The sequence below is a fragment of the Vigna umbellata genome, chromosome 1, assembly GCF_029865625.1.
Source record: "Vigna umbellata cultivar VRB3 chromosome 1, Vumbellata_1.0, whole genome shotgun sequence".
NCBI lineage: Eukaryota > Viridiplantae > Streptophyta > Magnoliopsida > Fabales > Fabaceae > Vigna > Vigna umbellata.
In genome coordinates, this window is record NC_142165.1 from 57,923,115 (window position 1) to 57,942,102 (window position 18,988).

An 18,988-nucleotide genomic window follows, 5' to 3' on the forward strand; every position below is an offset into this window, starting at 1 on the left:
AGAAAAACATCCTGTTCAGTATCTTAATCAAGTTTTACCTCAAGCACTTGGTTCACATGTTAGAAGCAACCACTTGTGTGTTTTCACATCATGCATCATCTCAACCTCAATTCAAACAATAAGCATCAAAAATTAACTCTCATCAAAACATAACATCAGAAGAACTAAACCATTGTAATAAGATAGAGCAAAATACATCACTACAGAAAAAAACAATAAAAACGGGAATATTAAAAGAGTTCAACAATAAAAAAAATAAAAAAATAAATAAAAAAACAATAAAATAAAACCAAGGAAAAGTTTAGAAAGCTGGGTTGCCTCCTAGTAAGCGCTTCTTTAACGTCACTAGCTTGACCCAATAGATTCAATCTAGATCAACCAACTCCATGACTGTGGAAAGGCGTTCCACCTCACCACCCAAATAATGCTTGAGACGTTGTCCATTGACAACCCAACTTCTTTGTGGATCTTCAGATACTGGATCTGTTAACTCAACTGCTCCATGTGGAAGAACATTCTTGATCATAAATGGACCAGACCACTTGGACTTCAACTTTCCAGGGAAAAGTTTTAGTCGTGAATTGAACATCAGTACCTGTTGTCCTGGATTTAAGACTTTTTTTACCAGCTTCTTGTGATGATAAAATTTCACCTTTTCTTTGTAATTCTTTGAAGAATCATAGGCTTGTAGCCAGATCTCTTCAAGCTCAATAATTTGCCTTCTCCTTTTTTCGGCAGTGTCACAAGAATCATAATTCAAAAATTTTAAAGTCCACAGAGCTCGATGTTCCATCTCCACCAGAAGGTGGCATGCCTTTCCATAAACCATTTGAAAAGGAGATAATCCAATAGTTGTTTTCATTGCAGTTTTGTTTGCCCAAAGGGCATCATCCAACTTTTGAGATCAATCTTTTCTTGATGAAGCCACTATCTTTTCTAAAATTCTTTTTATCTCCCTGTTGGAAACCTCAGCTTGCCCATTTGTCTGTGGATGATACGATGTAGCTACCTTGTGTCTCACACCATAATGCTTGAGTAGCTTTGCCAACTTAAAATTGTGAAAATGAGATCCTTTATCACTGATAAGTACCCTGGGTGTTCCAAACCGAGAGAAAATTTTCCTTTTCAAAAATTTGATGACAATTTTGGAATCATTCTTGGGACAGGCCAGGGCCTCCACCCATTTGCTCACATAATCCACAGCCACCAGGATATACTCATTATTGAAAGAGGGTGGAAAAGGTCCAACAAAATCTATGCCCCAATGGAAAAGGTCCAATCAAAAACTTCTACTTCTAATATGCTTTACAATGGCATCTCATGCTGTTTGGAGATATTACCTGTCCTTTGACACTTATCACAGTTTCTGGCATGATTGTGAGCATCTTTAAAAGAAGTAGGCGAATAAAATCCTGACTGGAGCTGTTTTCTCTCCACTAAAATGTCCTCCATAAGGTGAGTCATGACAGTGCCTTAAAATTCCTTCCACCTCTTCCTTAGTCACACAACGCCTTAGAAGGTTATCTGCCCCAAATTTTCAACAAGTAAGGGTGATGAGTCAATATTTTCTTAACTTCACTTAGTTTATTGTGCTAGAATTAATCAGGGAATTGTGCTTAAACGTCTAGTATTTTCCCACTTTTCCTAATTGTGCTTAATTTGATCAGAAATTCTTATTTGAATTAATTTGAATTATTTAAGAATAATTATTTGCATTATTAATTGTAGGGAAATTGTTGGATATTATTTGGGACATTTGAAGGTCAAAAGAAAATGCCACATCAAATATACTTTAAACTAAGATGAGAGAGGAGGTGTGGATTTAATTTTTTTGGGAATGCACTACACAGCCCAAAGCACTTCCAAGGGGCAGTAGGCCAACCATCTTCATTCATTTTCCAGCTAGCATTAAAGTGGTGTGACGGTGAGAAAAAGGGGTGTGTTCAGCAGGAAGAAAGCCTCCGCGGTCCAACACGCTTTGAGGAAGTCCACGTAAACGGTCCTGCTGCCAGCATCTTTGGAGGGGTGCACACAGAGATAGACGGTCCAACAGCTTGAATGAAGGGTGATTTGTTCTCCCATTCAGCACAGCAGAGTTAACCTCGGTCCAGCAGCCTCCTTGGTCCAGCGAGCACACGGGAAGCAAGCAGGAGTTTGGAGGTGCACGAAGACACTTCATGCATCCAGCAATTGGAGCAGCCACGCGTCCAAGTCCACGGTCCAGCAGAGAATTCTGTGTGGCTAGAAGCATGTGCACAAAACAAGGTGGAGAATGGAATGGTGAAGGGAACCCACTCGAAGGATATTCACGTGAGCTGGAAAGAAGAGGGCCCATCCTATTTTTATTTGGCACATGGGGTTTAAAAACAAACCCTTGGAGGAAATACGGACACACGTCCAACCGCCACGGAGGAAGAGCTGGAGAAAGAAAAACACATATGGAGGGTTACGGTTGAGGAAGAGAGCGTGATTGACTTTGGAGGAGAAAGCATGAGTAGAAGTGGTGCCACGGTAGATTAGAATGGAATAAAAAGAAGTGGAATATGTAGGTATCCGTGCACGGTAATGTAATGCTGGAATGGTTTAATTTCTTTTCTTTATTTTGCTGGAAGAAGTGCTTCATTATTGGAGAGCTGCCACCAGGGATGAGAGTGAAATGTTGATTCATTGGGAGAAGAGCACATGCGGTGCTTGATTTTGGGAGAGTAACACGCTGATTTTTAAATTGTTTTTAGGTAGGAATAGCTCATTAGTTTTGCTAGAAAGAATAGTATTACGGTGACAGGGAGTAGTCACATCACAATTTGCAATGAAGAACACATTTCATTTTATTACATCTTGGGATAGGGGACACATTAGGTTGATTGATAGGAGAACACAGTACCTTTTATTCACTTTGGAATTATTCACTTTGGAGCTACACACGCTTACTTCTTGTATTTTAATTTATCATGCAACTTGAGCATTTAATTTTACTTCCAAGCTACATTGCGCATTTAATGTTTTAGCTTAATGATACATTTGAATAGCATTAGAAGTGTTTCTTTATTTTCTGTTGCATTTTACTGTTCAATCTCGGTTTGCTTTTACTGATGCTTCTATTGTTGCGTTTAGACTTTAAGTTCATTTGGTGCATTTCAATTAGGTTGCTGTTACGTTTTCTGCGCGTTTACTTTTCCAGAGTTTTATTTTCAAATCCTAATGAATTCTGCATTCTTTTATTTTGGTGTCTTTTACCGTTCGGTTTTTACTGTTTTGAAATTTATTTCAACGCTTTTAATTCTAGTTACATCTTTATTTAATTTCTAGTTTTAATTTATTTCAATTGCATTCACAAAACATTTAAAAATCCCCCCACTACGTGTTTGACCTAAGACTCGAACCACATTTGGTCCTTGAGAGACAACCTAGGAGTCACTTCCTAGTTTATACTGCATTCTTTTATGCACAACTTTTGTGGGAGGTGCGACCCTCTCAACAAAGGGTCATCCCAAATAAACTGTTTGGCATCGTGTAAATTTTTTTTTCCTTTGTTGTCAATTGAGATCATCTGGGATTACTCCTGCAGCTTTGAAATTAGCCATATCAGTAAACTGCAACCTTTGTTGAATATACATGAGTGTTTCATCCGAGAAGGATTCCCAAATTTCTTCTTCCTTGCTTGTAACTTCACTATTAACCAACCGAGATAAGTGATCAACAATTCAATTTTCACTTCCTTTCTTGTCACAGATTTCCACATCAAACTCTTGTAGCAGAAGCACCCATCTAAATAATCGCAGCTTGGAATCTGGCTTGGTTAGCAAATACTTTATAGTTGCATGATCTGTCTAGATAATCACTTTAGACCTAATGAGATATGGTCTAAATTGCTCCAAGGCATATATACAATAACAAGAAATTCTTTTTTTTGTGGTGGCATAATTCAATTGGATTTCATTCAGATCTTTGCTTGCATCATAAATAGTATGAAATACCTTTTCTCTTCTCTGGCCAAGGACAACTCCTATAGCATAATTACTAGCATCACACATCAGCTCAAAGACTTGGTTCCAATCAGGAGCTACAATTACTAGGGTAGAAATCAATTTTTTTTTTCAAAATATCAAATGCCTGAAGGCATTCATTATTCATCACAAAGGGTGCGTCCTTGACAAGGAGGTTACTTAGTGGTTTGGCAATCTTTGAAAAATCTTTGATGAATCTTTTGTAGAAACCAGCATGACCCAGAAAGCTTCTGATTCCCTTCACATTGGTTGGTGGTGGAAGTTTTTCAATAACTTCTACTTTGGCTTTGTCAACCTCAATTCCCTTGGAAGAAATTTTATGCCCCAAAACAATACCTCAGGTAACCATAAAGTGACATTTTTCCCAATTTAGAACAAGGTTGGATTGGGTGCATCTTTTAAGTACAACATCCAGGTTAGACAAACACTCATGAAAGGAACTGCTCAATACTGAAAAATCATCCATGCAGACCTCAATGCATTTTTCTATTAAATCTGCGAAGATGGGTTGCATGCATCTCTGAAAAGTTGCTGGAGCATTACATAACCCAAACGACATTTATGCTGTAGGCAAAATCTCCAAATGGGCATGTGAAATTCGTCTTCTCCTGGTCTTTTGGGTCCACCACAATTTGATTATAACCTGAATATCCATCCACAAAACAATAAAAAGCCTTACCTAACCGTCTCTTCAGCATCTGATCCATAAAAGGAAGGGGAAAGTGATCCTTTCTAGTAGCATTGTTCAATTTTCCGTAGTCAATACACATCCTCCATCCTGTAACAGTCCTTGTGGGTGTGAGCTCATTTTTTTCATTAAAAATAACTGTCATCCCCCTTTTTTTGGTACCACCTGTATTGGGCTTACCCATGCCAGCTTCATGTAACTTTAGAGCTTCTTTCCTCACCTCTTCCTTCATCACTGGATTGTGCGTCCTCTGTGGTTGAGCAACTGGTTTGTACTCATCTTCCATGAATATCTTGTGCATGAAATATGTTGGACTTATACCTTTGAGATATGAGATTGACCATCCAATCGCTCTTTTGTTAGCTTTGAGTATTTCTACCAACTTTTCTTCTTCTTTGGGGGAGAGAGAGCTGCTGCTGATAACTGGTTTGTTTCCACCTTCTTCTAGAAACACATATTTCAAGTGTGGTGGTAACATCTTCAACTCCCTTTTGCTTTCTTGGCTTTTTCTCCCGTATTTTGTAAATGATCCTTTTTTAATTCTTCCAGATCAGTCAAGCACTCATCAATTAGTTCCTCTTCTTTTTCATTAAGCTCTTCACAAGTGTCAACTAGTATTTCCTCCAAAGAAAGAGTATCACTTGCGTTGTTTTCTTGGATCATGCAAATTTCATCAAGAGCATCAAGATGAAAACATTCCATATCATCTTTTGGGTGAGACATAGCTTTAAAGACATCAAAATTTACTTCTTCATCTTGCACTCTCACCTTTAGTTTTCCATTTTCCACATCAATCAAAACTCTTTTTATCTTCATAAAAGTTCTCCCAAGAATAAGAGGTACATTCAGATCCTCCTCCATTACAATATGTTAAAGAACACGCAAAACCAGTGAATAAGGCATATTTTTGCCCTCGTGTTTGTTGTCTCATTCAAATATATGAAGACTTGGACAACATTCGTGATCATTTGTTCATCTATGGAATAATGAGAAGTTATACAGTTTGGACTTGGCATAGGGAAGTATTATATAAGCCAACAACTTTAAGAGGTTCGGATTACGTCGACGAATGGATGAGTGATCATTTAGACGAAATGGTACGTGACGTTGGCGAAGAAAATTTTGGGAGAGCTCATTTATACAATAGTCTTAAGAACAATTCAGAGCAAGAGTTGTATCCAGGATGCATCAATTTTACAAGGTTATCGACTACTTTGAAATTGTTTTGTTTGATATCAAGAAACAGATGGACTGATAAAAGTTTAACGGAATTGTTGGAGTTGTTGAAGGAGATGCTACCAGAAAATAACATGTTACCTATTCGTAAGTCAAAAAGGGTGTTTTTAATATCAAAATTAAGTATAAAAATAACGGTTTTTTCAACCGTTATCAATAAGAATGCAATAAGGGTCATGCAAAGTATTATTACTATAGTGAAGTCCTCTTTTATAGAGTACTTACACATTGACTACTGTCATAGGCATCCAATATGGGTCATGCTGAGTATTTTTACTATAGTGAAGTCCTCTTTTATAAAGTACTGATAACAGTTGAAAAACTGTTATTTTCATGCTTAAAATTGGTACTAAAAGCAACCTTTAACACTTAGAAACTAGCTTGAAATCATGCTTTTGTTTATATTTTTGGAAATAAGAGAGCTGGACAGGTTTATGCTTGATTTCAGTTATGCAAGTTTTAAGGTGAATTTGATGAAAGAAGTGAAGAAAGATAGAGATGGAATCAGAAAAGAACTCAAAAAGTGCAAAAGAAGAGAAGCCGCAAGTACCGCTCAGCGCCAGTTTACCGCTGACCGACAATAATAAACTCCCGTTGGCTCCGCTGAGGGGTGAAAATGCCACTGAGGGGAAGAATCAACCCACACACTTACAGCTGAGCGGTAGTTTACCGCTGAGTGATAACAGTTGAAAAACTGTTATTTTCATGCTTAAAATTGATACTAAAAGCAACCTTTAACACTTAGAAACTAGCTTGAAATCATGCTTTTGGTTATATTTTTAGAAATAAGAGAGCTGGACAGGTTTATGCTTGATTTCAGTGTTTTTGTGCAGGTTTTAAAGTGAATTTTGTGAAAGAAGTGAAGAAGGACAGAGATGGAATCAGAAAAGACATCAAAAAGTGCAAAAGGAGAAGCCGCAACTGCCGCTTAGCGGCAGTTTACTGTTGAGCGGCACTCAGGCAGTCACGTTGGATCCGCTGAGGGGAAGAAAACAACTCACGTACTTACCGCTGAGCGGTACTATTTTGGGCTTGGGCCTAATTTTCTGTAATTTTAGAATAGTATATAAGCTTTAGGACGTCCTATGGTTTGTATCTTTAGCAGAGACGAAGCAAACACTCTCTTTTCCACCCCTTGAAGGAGGATCTTGGATGCTCAGGCTACCTCTTCACCTTTCTAGGGTTTTATCTTTCATTCTTTCATTATTGTTCATCTAGTTTCACCATGAATATGGTGAACTAAACCTTGTATTGTTGTTGGGGAATCAATGTAGTCTTGTGAAACTCTCATATATGGAATTTGATTTAATGTCTTATGTTAAGATATATGCTTTCTTTCATCTTTAGCTAGGGTTTTTCCTCTTTGCTTATTGCTTGCTTTGTTTAACTCATTCGTTGCCATGATTATTGATTTTGTCGATACGGGAACGTACGGGGAAGTCTAGATCCGGGGAATTTCTCCCAATAGCATATTGGTTGTCTTTATGCTCCTGCACTTTAAGAACTAATTACTAGGAATGCTAGGAATTGTATGAACTCGTAATTAGGGATAGGCCTTCTTGCAAGGTAATTTAGAGAGTGGCATTAGCATTGATGATAAGAATGATGAATTCCTGAAAATATATGAGAGTGGATAAGATGAAATTGATAACCCCAACAACATACTCATCCATATAATTCATTGAAGTGTTTGTTTTGTTCTTTTCCATTGATCAAATTCATGCATACATATTTAATTTCTGTCTTTTGCATTTGAAACCTACAATCAATTTGTTCTTAAGTCTTAAATAATCAACAAATCACATAGCTAATCTAGGCCGTGAGTCCTTTGGGAAAACGATACTTGGTCTTACCTTGTTTTATTACTTGATACGATTCGGTCACACTTGCCGATTGTTAAACAAGTTTGTGGCGCCATTTTGATGGTATCGGAGGGGGTATTTTTCGAAGAGTATAGCGCAGCGGAATTAAAACTCAGAGAGCGGAAAGCGTATTCGATCACAATTAAACTTAATTTGGTCCTTTTAGTAAAAATAATTTTCTTTCAGAAAATTAATCAAACAGTTGATATACGTAAAATAAAATGAGTGTAGGGAATAAGAAGATCAACACAGAATTTTTATCCTGGTTCGAATCAAAAGATTCTACGTCCAGTCGTTAATCACTATAAATAGTGATTAACCTTTTTCACTAAAAAATTGTTTAACAGATTACAAGATAATGAACAAGAATAAAATGAATAGAACCACTCTACCAACTTGAAGAGAACCGCTTCAGCAATCGACCAACGATCCACAAGCTTCTCCTTTCACAAGACCAGGCAGAGCACCTTGCTAACTTGAAGAGAGTCTGCTCCGACTATCGACACACGATACGCGAGCCTCTCCTTTCACAAGACCAAGCAAGGGAACAATGAACAAAAAGCTTTCTGAGAACGTTCCTCTGACACACAGTGTTCTAAGCTTTCTCAGTTCAAAAACGTTACTTTCTAATTTCTCCAAAACAAAATATATAGCCAAGTACTGAGTGCCAAAGGTCAGCTCCCAACTGCCATGAATAATCGATTATTGTAAGTGATAATCGATTATTCAAGTCCGTTATAGGTTTTCAAAAATGTGATAATCGATTATATGAAGTGATAATCGATTATTCAAGTATGACTTGTGATAATCGATTATTGCTTAATCATAATCGATTATTGTAGTTAAAAATGCAAGTTTACAAGGTTTACAAGAATTTCCTACTACATTTAATTTCTACAAATTGCTTTTAACTAATTCTAATATCTTCTGCAACTAAAACTTCTTGTAGCATCATCAAAACAAATTTCTTCAAGATTTACCAATACTCCTTATTGGTAACAATCTCCCCCTTTTTGATGATGATCAAAAATTCAATTTTAAAAGCAAGTTTGGCTTACCTGCAAAACATACAAGCTAACAAACAACAACAAGGTTAGCAATACCTGTAATAATTTTTACTTCTCCCCTTGTATTATTCTTCTCCCCCTTTTTGATCAGAAGCAAAAAGATCGAATGTTAAAGGCTCCCCCTAAATATGATCTCCCCCTCAATTAATCAAAGGATGCATATAATCAAGAGATCATTTTATTTATGAAAATAAAGATTACATTATAAGAAGACACATAACAGACAGAATTATAACATAGATGAAATGGCAAGTAAACAACAAAACAGTCTAACATAGAACCTATATTTAAAACTCAGGACTAGGAGATCTCTCGGGAGGTTGAATGTTGAGATGATTCTCGATGTTAGATAGACGAACATCAAGATCAAGAAATTGATCAACCATGTATTCATCAACAGATCGTTGCCACTCATAAATCTCCTCAAAGTGAGTCTTTTGTGCAAGACTCATATCCTCCAATTGTTTAGATAACCTTGCAAAATGTTCTTCCATAGAAGTGGAGGAAGAGGAGGGTATGTTGGATGGTCCAGCATCAGACGGAGCAGCAGCACTTACTGGGTCAGCCATATGAGTATCCATGTCATCATCTTCATCTACATCAGGATGATCATCATCTTTGTGAATAAGGACTCTTCCTCTAGTAATGAATCCCATTTGACGAAAGGTTGTATCTCCAATTTCTGATCCCACAGCTTCAATATTTTGAACTAGTTCTCCTTCAACAGGTACACCTTTGAATTCTAAAATCCTAGAGATAAGAAGAGCATAGGGAAGTTGATATGAATGGGATTTCTTGGCTTTTACCATTGTGTCAGCAATGAGAGCAGGCCAGTCGATGTGTATGTGATTTAGAATCCCGTACAATAGAAGTAAATCCTGCTCAGAGCATTGAGCATGGTTGGTTGCTCTAGGACATAAAATCCAGACAATCAAGTAGTGGATCATCCTTTCTTCAACTTTTAAACCTCCAACCAGTAATTGCCTTCTATTTGTTTGTCGTTCAGGATGACGTAGGAAGGATTGAAAAGTCATCATCCTGTTGAAATCTTCAAGTCCTAAGTGGACTTTGACAGCATCATCCCAGATGGGAAGTTGAGCAACATTGGTCCATATGTCATCATCTAAAATGATGCGTACTCCCTTGACCTTAGTAGATATTATCCCATCTCGATAGCGCAAGTTGAAGTAGAAGACTATGCATCCTTTTTGTTCTAACAGATGCGTTAACCCCTGCTCAGCAAAATTGTTTGGAAATTGAAAGCCATAGAAGCGGAAAAAGTCAAGACGAATAAACTTTACCGCCATGATCTTCCTTTCTTGCCAAGAATTAACAAAGTCTACGTGTTTCCCTTGATCTGAAATCCATCCATCTATGCTTGCAAGACGTGGTTGAGAAGAAGAGGATGCTCCAACAGCTCTGCGGCGATGTCTCCTTGAATCTGCCATGGAGAAAGGTTGAGGGAGAGATAGTTTGAGAAAGTGAGTAAAATTGGAGAGATTGGAAGCTCAAGATTTTGATTTCAGCAGTTTCTGGGTGCAAAGAGATGGCTAATAATCGATTATAGGGGCCTATTTATAAGAAGAAGTGAAAAACTAGCCGTTTATGGCCGTTTTGAGCCATTATGGGAGGCTCCAACGGCTTTATTTTCGAAACTGTTAGCGTGATAATCGATTATCGTAAGTGATAATCGATTATCTGCTCGTTGATCACTTTCCAGAAATTGTGCGATAATCGATTATGTATGAAGATAATCGATTATTTGCTCATGATTTTCCAGGGTTGAATTTGAAGATTCATAATCGATTATTGGGTGGGATAATCGATTATCTCAGTGTAGAGGATGTTGCCCAGGTTTGTAATAATCGATTATGACCTGATGATAATCGATTATTAACGCTGATTGATGAGTCGTTATTTCTTGAATTATATTTAGTTTATTGCACTTAAATAAACCAGGGAATTGTGTTTAATTGTTTGTTATTTCCCCGTTTTCCGAATTCTGCTTAATTTGGTCAGAAATTTGTAATTGTGCTAATTTGGATTTTCTGAGCTGATTAAGTGCATTTTTTGAAGTGCAGGAAAATTGCGGAAATACATTTTGGGACATCAGGAAGAATGCCAAATAAATTCAAGACTCTCCACACAAACATTTTAGAATTAATTAAATTGTAACTCAGTAGTTTAGAATTCTTAAATCAACTCTTATATTTTGGGTCAATTTTTGGTAAATTAGATTAGACCCAAAATTAGAAATTAATGACTTGGACCTAGGGTTTGATTGTGTGTGGACCCTACCCTAAAAATGAGGACACACGGCCCTTAGAAAGGGAGCCCAGCCGCCACTTGAAAAACACGCTCCCACACTCTCTCGGATTTCAGCTTTTGGCACGGGTTACTCCTTTGTTTTGGGGGGGCTCTCGGTTTTGGAAACATGAGGGGATAATGAATGAAGAACACGTATTTATTTTCCTTGAGTGTGTAAGGGTTGATTCAGTGCAATTCGTTCTTTCAATTAACGCATTCAATTAAAATAGACGCTGCTTTATTGATTCAGCACCGGCAGCATTTGTTTTTTTTTTTTCTTTCTTCCATTTAAAAGGATGCATTGAATAAATGAAGAGATGATGGGAGTAGGTGTTGATTTGAGAAAGCACGCACATGGAGCAGTAGAGAAACGGAAAGTGGAGCTGGAAGCATTGCTTGAAGCATGAGGTGTCACGGCATGGAGAATGAAATGTTGGTGTGTACGTCATGTCAAGAGAAAAGGGTGTGCACGGAATGATAGCTGGAACGAGAAAGGCTGGTAGCAGTAGGTGTCACGGCTTGTACAAGAAGGAGTTTTTTTTTTTTTATTCATGTATGAATTGAGTGCTGATTGATGGGAGTATGGAGTTCACGGGGGCTGGAATGATGAGCCCATGGTGCAGCACTTTAATAGAGAATGTATTGGAGATGAACGGTTGAATGCGTTAGGTAGCGTGGTGTCACGGCTCGGATGGACTGCTGCACGGTTATTTCATTTTGCGTTGGGAGCTTTCAATTTTTTTATTCCAGCAGTGAGAAGCACAGAACGAGAAACACACAATGATAAGCAAATTTCAATTTTTTTTTTTATTCCAGCTTGGAGTAGTTTACTTGCCTTTTTTCTTATTTCTCTAATGCATTTAAATTAGTTTTGGTTTTAGGAATATTTAATTTACTGTTTTCAATTATGTTTGGTTGTATTTAATTTCCAGTCTTAATTTACATCATTTTCGAATCACAAAAACACTTTCAAACCCCCCACTACGTGTTTAGATCTGAGACTGAATCCAATTTGGTCCTTGAGAGACGACCTAGGAGTCACTTCCTAGTCTATACTGCATTCTTTTATGCACAACTTTTGTTGGGAGGTGCGACCCTCTCATCAAAATGGCGCCGCTGCCGGGGACCAATGGTTCGGTCTTAGGTTTTTGTTGTGTTTGTGTGTGTTGTGTTTTGTCTTGTGTTGTGATGTGATGTGATGTTTTGTTTTGTGTGTGCGTGTTGCATGTATAAATGTGTTGTGTTTTATTAGTTTCGTGATTTTTAGTATTCTTCTTTTTCCATGTCTACCTATTTTGATTTTGTGAATACTGCTTATTTTGCTAGTGCCTCTGGTCATGATTCTCCTTCTGCATGTTACTCTGATTGTAATTCTGCTGATTTTTATGCTGAGAACAATGTGGCTCATCCTCAAATTTCTGAGAGCTCTCTTTGGGAGCCGGTTCCACCTAATGAGGATGGTGATCATTTAGTTCTCACCACTGGACTGATGAATTTGTTGCCCAAGTTTTATGGTCTTGCAGGTGAATGCCCACATGAACATTTGGATAGGTTTTATCGAATTTGCTCTTTAATGAAACTTCCAAATGTCCCGGACGATCTAGTTTTCTTAAGAGCATTCCCGCACTCATTAGAAAGAGCACCAAAAGATTGGAAAGACTCTCTTCCTCCAGGATCCATTACCAGATGGGAAGATCTTGAGCATAAATTTCTGAGTAAATTCTCCCATGTGCAAGATGGATACGACAACGGTCTTGGATGGAATGACCCTACCTTGGGATGGTACAATGCTCCACAACATCAATATCAAGAACCACCATTCCAGAGTACCTTCATGCCTCCACCAGTCCAGCAATATCAGAGTCAGCAATATGATGCTTCTGCCGAAACAGCTCCTCAGCCTTCTACTTCTGAGCCTACATTGCAGGAGTTGTTGGAGCAGATGACCATGCAGAACCTTCAGTTTAGGCAAGAGAACATGCAGTTCCAGCAAGAAATAGGAGCTGCCATTCAGAGTATGACTGATCAGATAGGGCAGATGGCCACTCAACTCACTGAGGAACAGTCTCAAGATTCAGAGTTACCATTTCAGACTGTTCAGATTCCAGATGGTGATGATAGTGGCATCAACATAGAAGATGGGGAGAAGAGTCATGAACTTACTATTGTGCCATCTACTTTCCCATCATCCTATGTCCCTACTCTTGCACCTGAGGAGAGTGATGAGTATTTTGAGGAGCAGGCAGAAATAAGCAGTAACCCTGAACCAGGAGGTACACATGAATTTGATAGACAAACACCCACAGTGGAAAATAAAGGTGCTAACACTGACAAAAGCTTCAAGATCAATAGGCACCAGCTGAACCTGCTCATCAACAATCTTTGCTTCTTAAATCCAGCTGTGGATGATATCTCCCTGCTAGATCAAATCTGGAGGATGAAGCAGTTCGTCCTCAAAACCTTCTTGCTGGATCCAATGGTGGAAGACACCTCCCTGCAAGTCCAAAATTGGCAACTGCCACCATGATCAGGGGAGTTTTCTTTCTCTCTTCTCCCCTTTTCCTCACTTTTGTTGCACTTTGTCGATATCTGATGACTGTTCTGATTGTTTGATCTGCTGATTGTGACACATTGAGGACACTGTGTAGTTTAAGTGTGGTCTATTGGGGGAGATTTTTATTTGTCTTTGTTAGTCTTTGTTTTCTTGGTTAAATTTTTTCTTTTCTAGGTTATCTTTGTCGTGTCTTGTGTACAGTTTTACATGTTTCTCTTGATTTCTGGACTTTGTTTAGGTTGTAGATGTGTCTTTCACTTCATTGATACTCTGATTTGTTTGAAATCCTTGCTTTTCTTTGCTTGGGAAGATGGTTATGATTTTTGAGAGTTGAATTGATTGTGACAGAATTACCCTGTGTGAGATTTGAGCCACTTGATGTTCTTTCTTGTGTGTGATATGTCTCTTGATTGCTTGCACATATGCCTTGGCTTGACTCTTGTTGATAATTCTTGATTGATATGCATGTTTGGAAGTGATAAAGGCAGTTTTGTTTTTGAGCCTCTCTAGCCAAATAAGCCTACCGTGTTCTAAACCTTTGATAACCCCTTTTGAGCCTATACTTTCCTCATTTCTTTGTTTTGAAGCTCATACACTACCCCTAAGTGAAAAACCATGATTACCTTAACCTTAGGGAATTTTGGAGCTTTGGAAGTGTTTTGGGAACAAGTGTGGTCTCTTGGGGGTTTCTGATGAGTTGGCTAGTTGGTTCCTCTTCTTGTTTTGTTTTTGGTAAATATATGTGTATCTTGTCTTTTACAGTTTTGTTTTGAAAAGAGAGAAAAGAAAAGAGACAGGATGAAAAAAAAAAAGAGCAGAAAAATAGTGAAGAAAAAAAAATGTGAATAATTGTGAATAATGGAGTCAAGAAGAGGATGGAATTAGAGGTTGTGGGTGTGTTTGAATGTGTTTACACTTGTTCCCCACTGCTCCTCTGTTCCGTATGGTTTGAAGCTTCTTATCCAGATGTATCCTCCCTGGTCCTTGGCCCCATTACAACCATGAAAAGACCTTTTGATTTGAACATGCGTATGTGCTTAAGTGTTGATATTAGAGGCTTGCCAAGTCTGTTTGTGATTGCTTTCTTGAGTGCATTGAGTGACATTGATTTACCTTAAACACTTGAGAGAAACACTGATTGTGTGCATCTGTGAGGCTCTGTTGCTTTTGATTCATCTCTTGAACTGATTGACTGCTTTCCTTGTACTGAATTGCTTGGATGATTTCATGAGTATCTGCTTTTTCTGATTGATTCTGTGTCGGATAATGTCTACTTCTTTTCTTGGTCCAGATTCCTGGAGAACTGTGTAATTCTGTTTCTGTCTTTGTTGAGTCTTTGTTGTCTGTCTGTCGAGTCTGTGTCAGCTCCCTGATGTTTGAGTAGTTCCCTGGTTTTCGTCTTGGTTTTGCCCAGGAGTGCAAAAGACTAAGTGTGGTCTATTTTGATGAGTCGTTATTTCTTGAATTATATTTAGTTTATTGCACTTAAATAAACCAGGGAATTGTGTTTAATTGTTTGTTATTTCCCCGTTTTCCGAATTCTGCTTAATTTGGTCAGAAATTTGTAATTGTGCTAATTTGGATTTTCTGAGCTGATTAAGTGCATTTTTTGAAGTGCAGGAAAATTGCGGAAATACATTTTGGGACATCAGGAAGAATGCCAAATAAATTCAAGACTCTCCACACAAACATTTTAGAATTAATTAAATTGTAACTCAGTAGTTTAGAATTCTTAAATCAACTCTTATATTTTGGGTCAATTTTTGGTAAATTAGATTAGACCCAAAATTAGAAATTAATGACTTGGACCTAGGGTTTGATTGTGTGTGGACCCTACCCTAAAAATGAGGACACACGGCCCTTAGAAAGGGAGCCCAGCCGCCACTTGAAAAACACGCTCCCACACTCTCTCGGATTTCAGCTTTTGGCACGGGTTACTCCTTTGTTTTGGGGGGGCTCTCGGTTTTGGAAACATGAGGGGATAATGAATGAAGAACACGTATTTATTTTCCTTGAGTGTGTAAGGGCTGATTCAGTGCAATTCGTTCTTTCAATTAACGCATTCAATTAAAATAGACGCTGCTTTATTGATTCAGCACCGGCAGCATTTGTTTTTTTTTTTTTCTTTCTTCCATTTAAAAGGATGCATTGAATAAATGAAGAGATGATGGGAGTAGGTGTTGATTTGAGAAAGCACGCACATGGAGCAGTAGAGAAACGGAAAGTGGAGCTGGAAGCATTGCTTGAAGCATGAGGTGTCACGGCATGGAGAATGAAATTTTGGTGTGTACGTCATGTCAAGAGAAAAGGGTGTGCACGGAATGATAGCTGGAACGAGAAAGGCTGGTAGCAGTAGGTGTCACGGCTTGTACAAGAAGGAGTTTTTTTTTTTTTATTCATGTATGAATTGAGTGCTGATTGATGGGAGTATGGAGTTCACGGGGGCTGGAATGATGAGCCCATGGTGCAGCACTTTAATAGAGAATGTATTGGAGATGAACGGTTGAATGCGTTAGGTAGCGTGGTGTCACGGCTCGGATGGACTGCTGCACGATTATTTCATTTTGCGTTGGGAGCTTTCAATTTTTTTATTCCAGCAGTGAGAAGCACAGAACGAGAAACACACAATGATAAGCAAATTTCAATTTTTTTTTTATTCCAGCTTGGAGTAGTTTACTTGCCTTTTTTCTTATTTCTCTAATGCATTTAAATTAGTTTTGGTTTTAGGAATATTTAATTTACTGTTTTCAATTATGTTTGGTTGTATTTAATTTCCAGTCTTAATTTACATCATTTTCGAATCACAAAAACACTTTCAAACCCCCCACTACGTGTTTAGATCTGAGACTGAATCCAATTTGGTCCTTGAGAGACGACCTAGGAGTCACTTCCTAGTCTATACTGCATTCTTTTATGCACAACTTTTGTTGGGAGGTGCGACCCTCTCATCACTGATCTTACGAAAACTTGCAAAGAACCATAAATATGGAGTCTAAGATATGTCTAATACCCCTAACTCTCTTCTAAGCTCATAGAATCTATCTTTAGGCAGGGCTTTAGTAAAGATACCAGCTAATTGATGTAAGGTGTCAATGTATTCAATTTGGCAATCTCCTTTTTGAATGTGATCTCTCAAGAAGTGATGTCTAATTTCAATGTGCTTAGTTCTTGAGTGCATGATGGGGTTCTTAGTTAGGTTGATGGCACTAGTATTATCACATTTCAGAGGAATGTGATCAAGGAAAATATCAAAGTCCTCCAGTTGCATGTTTCATCCATAAGATTTGGGCACAACAATTGCCAGCAGCAATGTATTCAGCTTCAGTAGTAGATAAAGCTACACAAGCTTGTTTCTTTGAATGCCAAGACACTAAAGAACAACCCAGAAAATGACAAGTGCCACTAGTACTTTTCCTATCAATTTTACAGCCACCATAGTCTGAATCAGAATAACCTATTAAACTGAGTGAAGCATCAGATGGATACCAAAGTCCAAAAGAAATGGTTCCTTTTAGGTATTTCAAAATCCTTTTGACAGCAATTAGATGAGATTCTTTAGGATTAGCTTGGTACCTAGCACACACACATACACTTTGCATAATGTCTGGTCTACTAGCAGTTAGATACAGTAAGGATCCTATCATTCCTCTAAACATGGTTTCATTTACCCCTTCACCAGATTCATCCTTATCTAAATAGCAAGACGTTGCCATAGGTGTGTTGGCTTCTCTACAAGTATCCATACCAAACTTCTTAAGCACTTCTCTACAATATTTAGTTTGGGAGACAAAAGTTCCCCCATCTATTTGCTTTATTTGCAGCCCTAAGAAGAAGGTAAGCTCACCCATCATAGACATCTCAAATTCACCTTGCATTATTTGTGCAAATCCCTCACATAATGAATCATTTGTAGACCCAAAAATAATATCATCTACGTATACTTGAACAATCAAGATATGTTTTCCTACTTTCTTAATAAATAGGGTGGAATCAACCTTTCCTCTAGAGAAATCATTTTCAATCAAGAAGGTACTAAGTCTTTCATACCAAGACCTAGGTGCCTGTTTAAGACCATACAAGGCCTTTTTCAACTTATAAACATGATTAGGATATTTAAAATCCTCAAAACCAGGAGGTTGACTAACATATACCTCTTCTTTAATAAAACCATTCAAAAATGCGCTTTTCACATCCATTTGGTACAATTTAAACTTCATCAAAGAGGCATAAGCAAGTAACAATCTAATTGCTTCTAACCTGGCTACCGGTGCATACGTTTCATCATAATCTATACCTTCCTCTTGACAGTATCCCTTAGCAACTAGCCTTGCTTTATTCTTTGTAATGTTTCCATCCTCATCCAACTTGTTCCTGAATACCCATTTTGTTCCTATGACTTGGAATTCTTCTTGTTTTGGAATAAGTTCCCAAACTTCATTCCTTTCAAATTGATTTAGCTCTTCTTGCATAGCAATGCACCACTTGTCATCTTGAAGAGCTTCTTTTATATTTTTAGGTTCTACCTGAGACACAAAAGCAACAGTTAGACAAAAATTATTTAAATTATTTCTAGTAGTTACCCCTTTTGATATATCTCCTATGATGTTGTCCAAAGATAGTCCTCTTGGTTGTTGATAGCTTTTGGAAACAACGACTTGTGGTGTTTCTTGAAGCTCTGGAGGATAATTTTCATTTAGATACATCTCCTCAAGGGCTTCTTTTAAGTAATCCTCATCACCTGCAATGGGTCTATTTGACTCAAGAGGATTTACCTCAAGGTCTACAATCTCATCAAAGACAACATGTACTGATTCTTCAATTTTTAGTGTTCTTCTATTGAACATTCTATAAGCTTTGCTAGTCAAAGAATATCCTAGAAAAATTGCTTCATCAGATTTTGCATCAAATTTTCCAAGATTATCTTTTCCATTATTTAATACAAAACATTTGCATCCAAAAATTTTCAAATGGGATATATTTGGTTTTCTACCATTCAACAGTTCATATGGAGTTAATTTTAGAATTGGCCTAATAAGCATCCTATTTAACACATAACAAGCAGTACTTACTGCATCAGCCCAAAAGTATTTTGGCACATTAGATTCATTCATAAGTGTTCTAGCTAATTCTTCTAATGATCTATTTTTCCTTTCAACAACACCATTTTGTTGGGGAGTTCTAGGTGCAGAAAAGTTATGTGCTATGCCATATTCTTCACAAAATTTATCAAATGACTCATTTTCAAATTCTCCACCATGATCACTTCT

At 37.7% G+C, this 18,988-nt stretch overlaps 2 protein-coding genes across 2 annotated transcripts; both read right to left on the reverse strand.

The window, feature by feature from the left end:
* Nucleotides 1-364: 364 nt before the first annotated feature.
* On the reverse strand, nt 365-862 carry LOC124843498 (uncharacterized). Its single transcript, XM_047320257.1, has one exon. The coding sequence runs from the start codon at nt 860-862 to the stop codon at nt 365-367; it is 498 nt and encodes a 165-aa protein (XP_047176213.1).
* A 2,674-nt stretch (nt 863-3,536) lies between these two features.
* On the reverse strand, nt 3,537-5,173 carry LOC148205878 (uncharacterized). The gene is made up of 4 exons (XM_088105553.1): nt 4,556-5,173; nt 4,114-4,311; nt 3,978-4,006; nt 3,537-3,672 (listed from the first exon to the last, which is right to left on the reverse strand). Exons 1-4 carry the CDS (start codon nt 5,171-5,173, stop codon nt 3,537-3,539), a joined length of 981 nt encoding a protein of 326 aa, XP_087961679.1.
* Nucleotides 5,174-18,988: the final 13,815 nt, after the last annotated feature.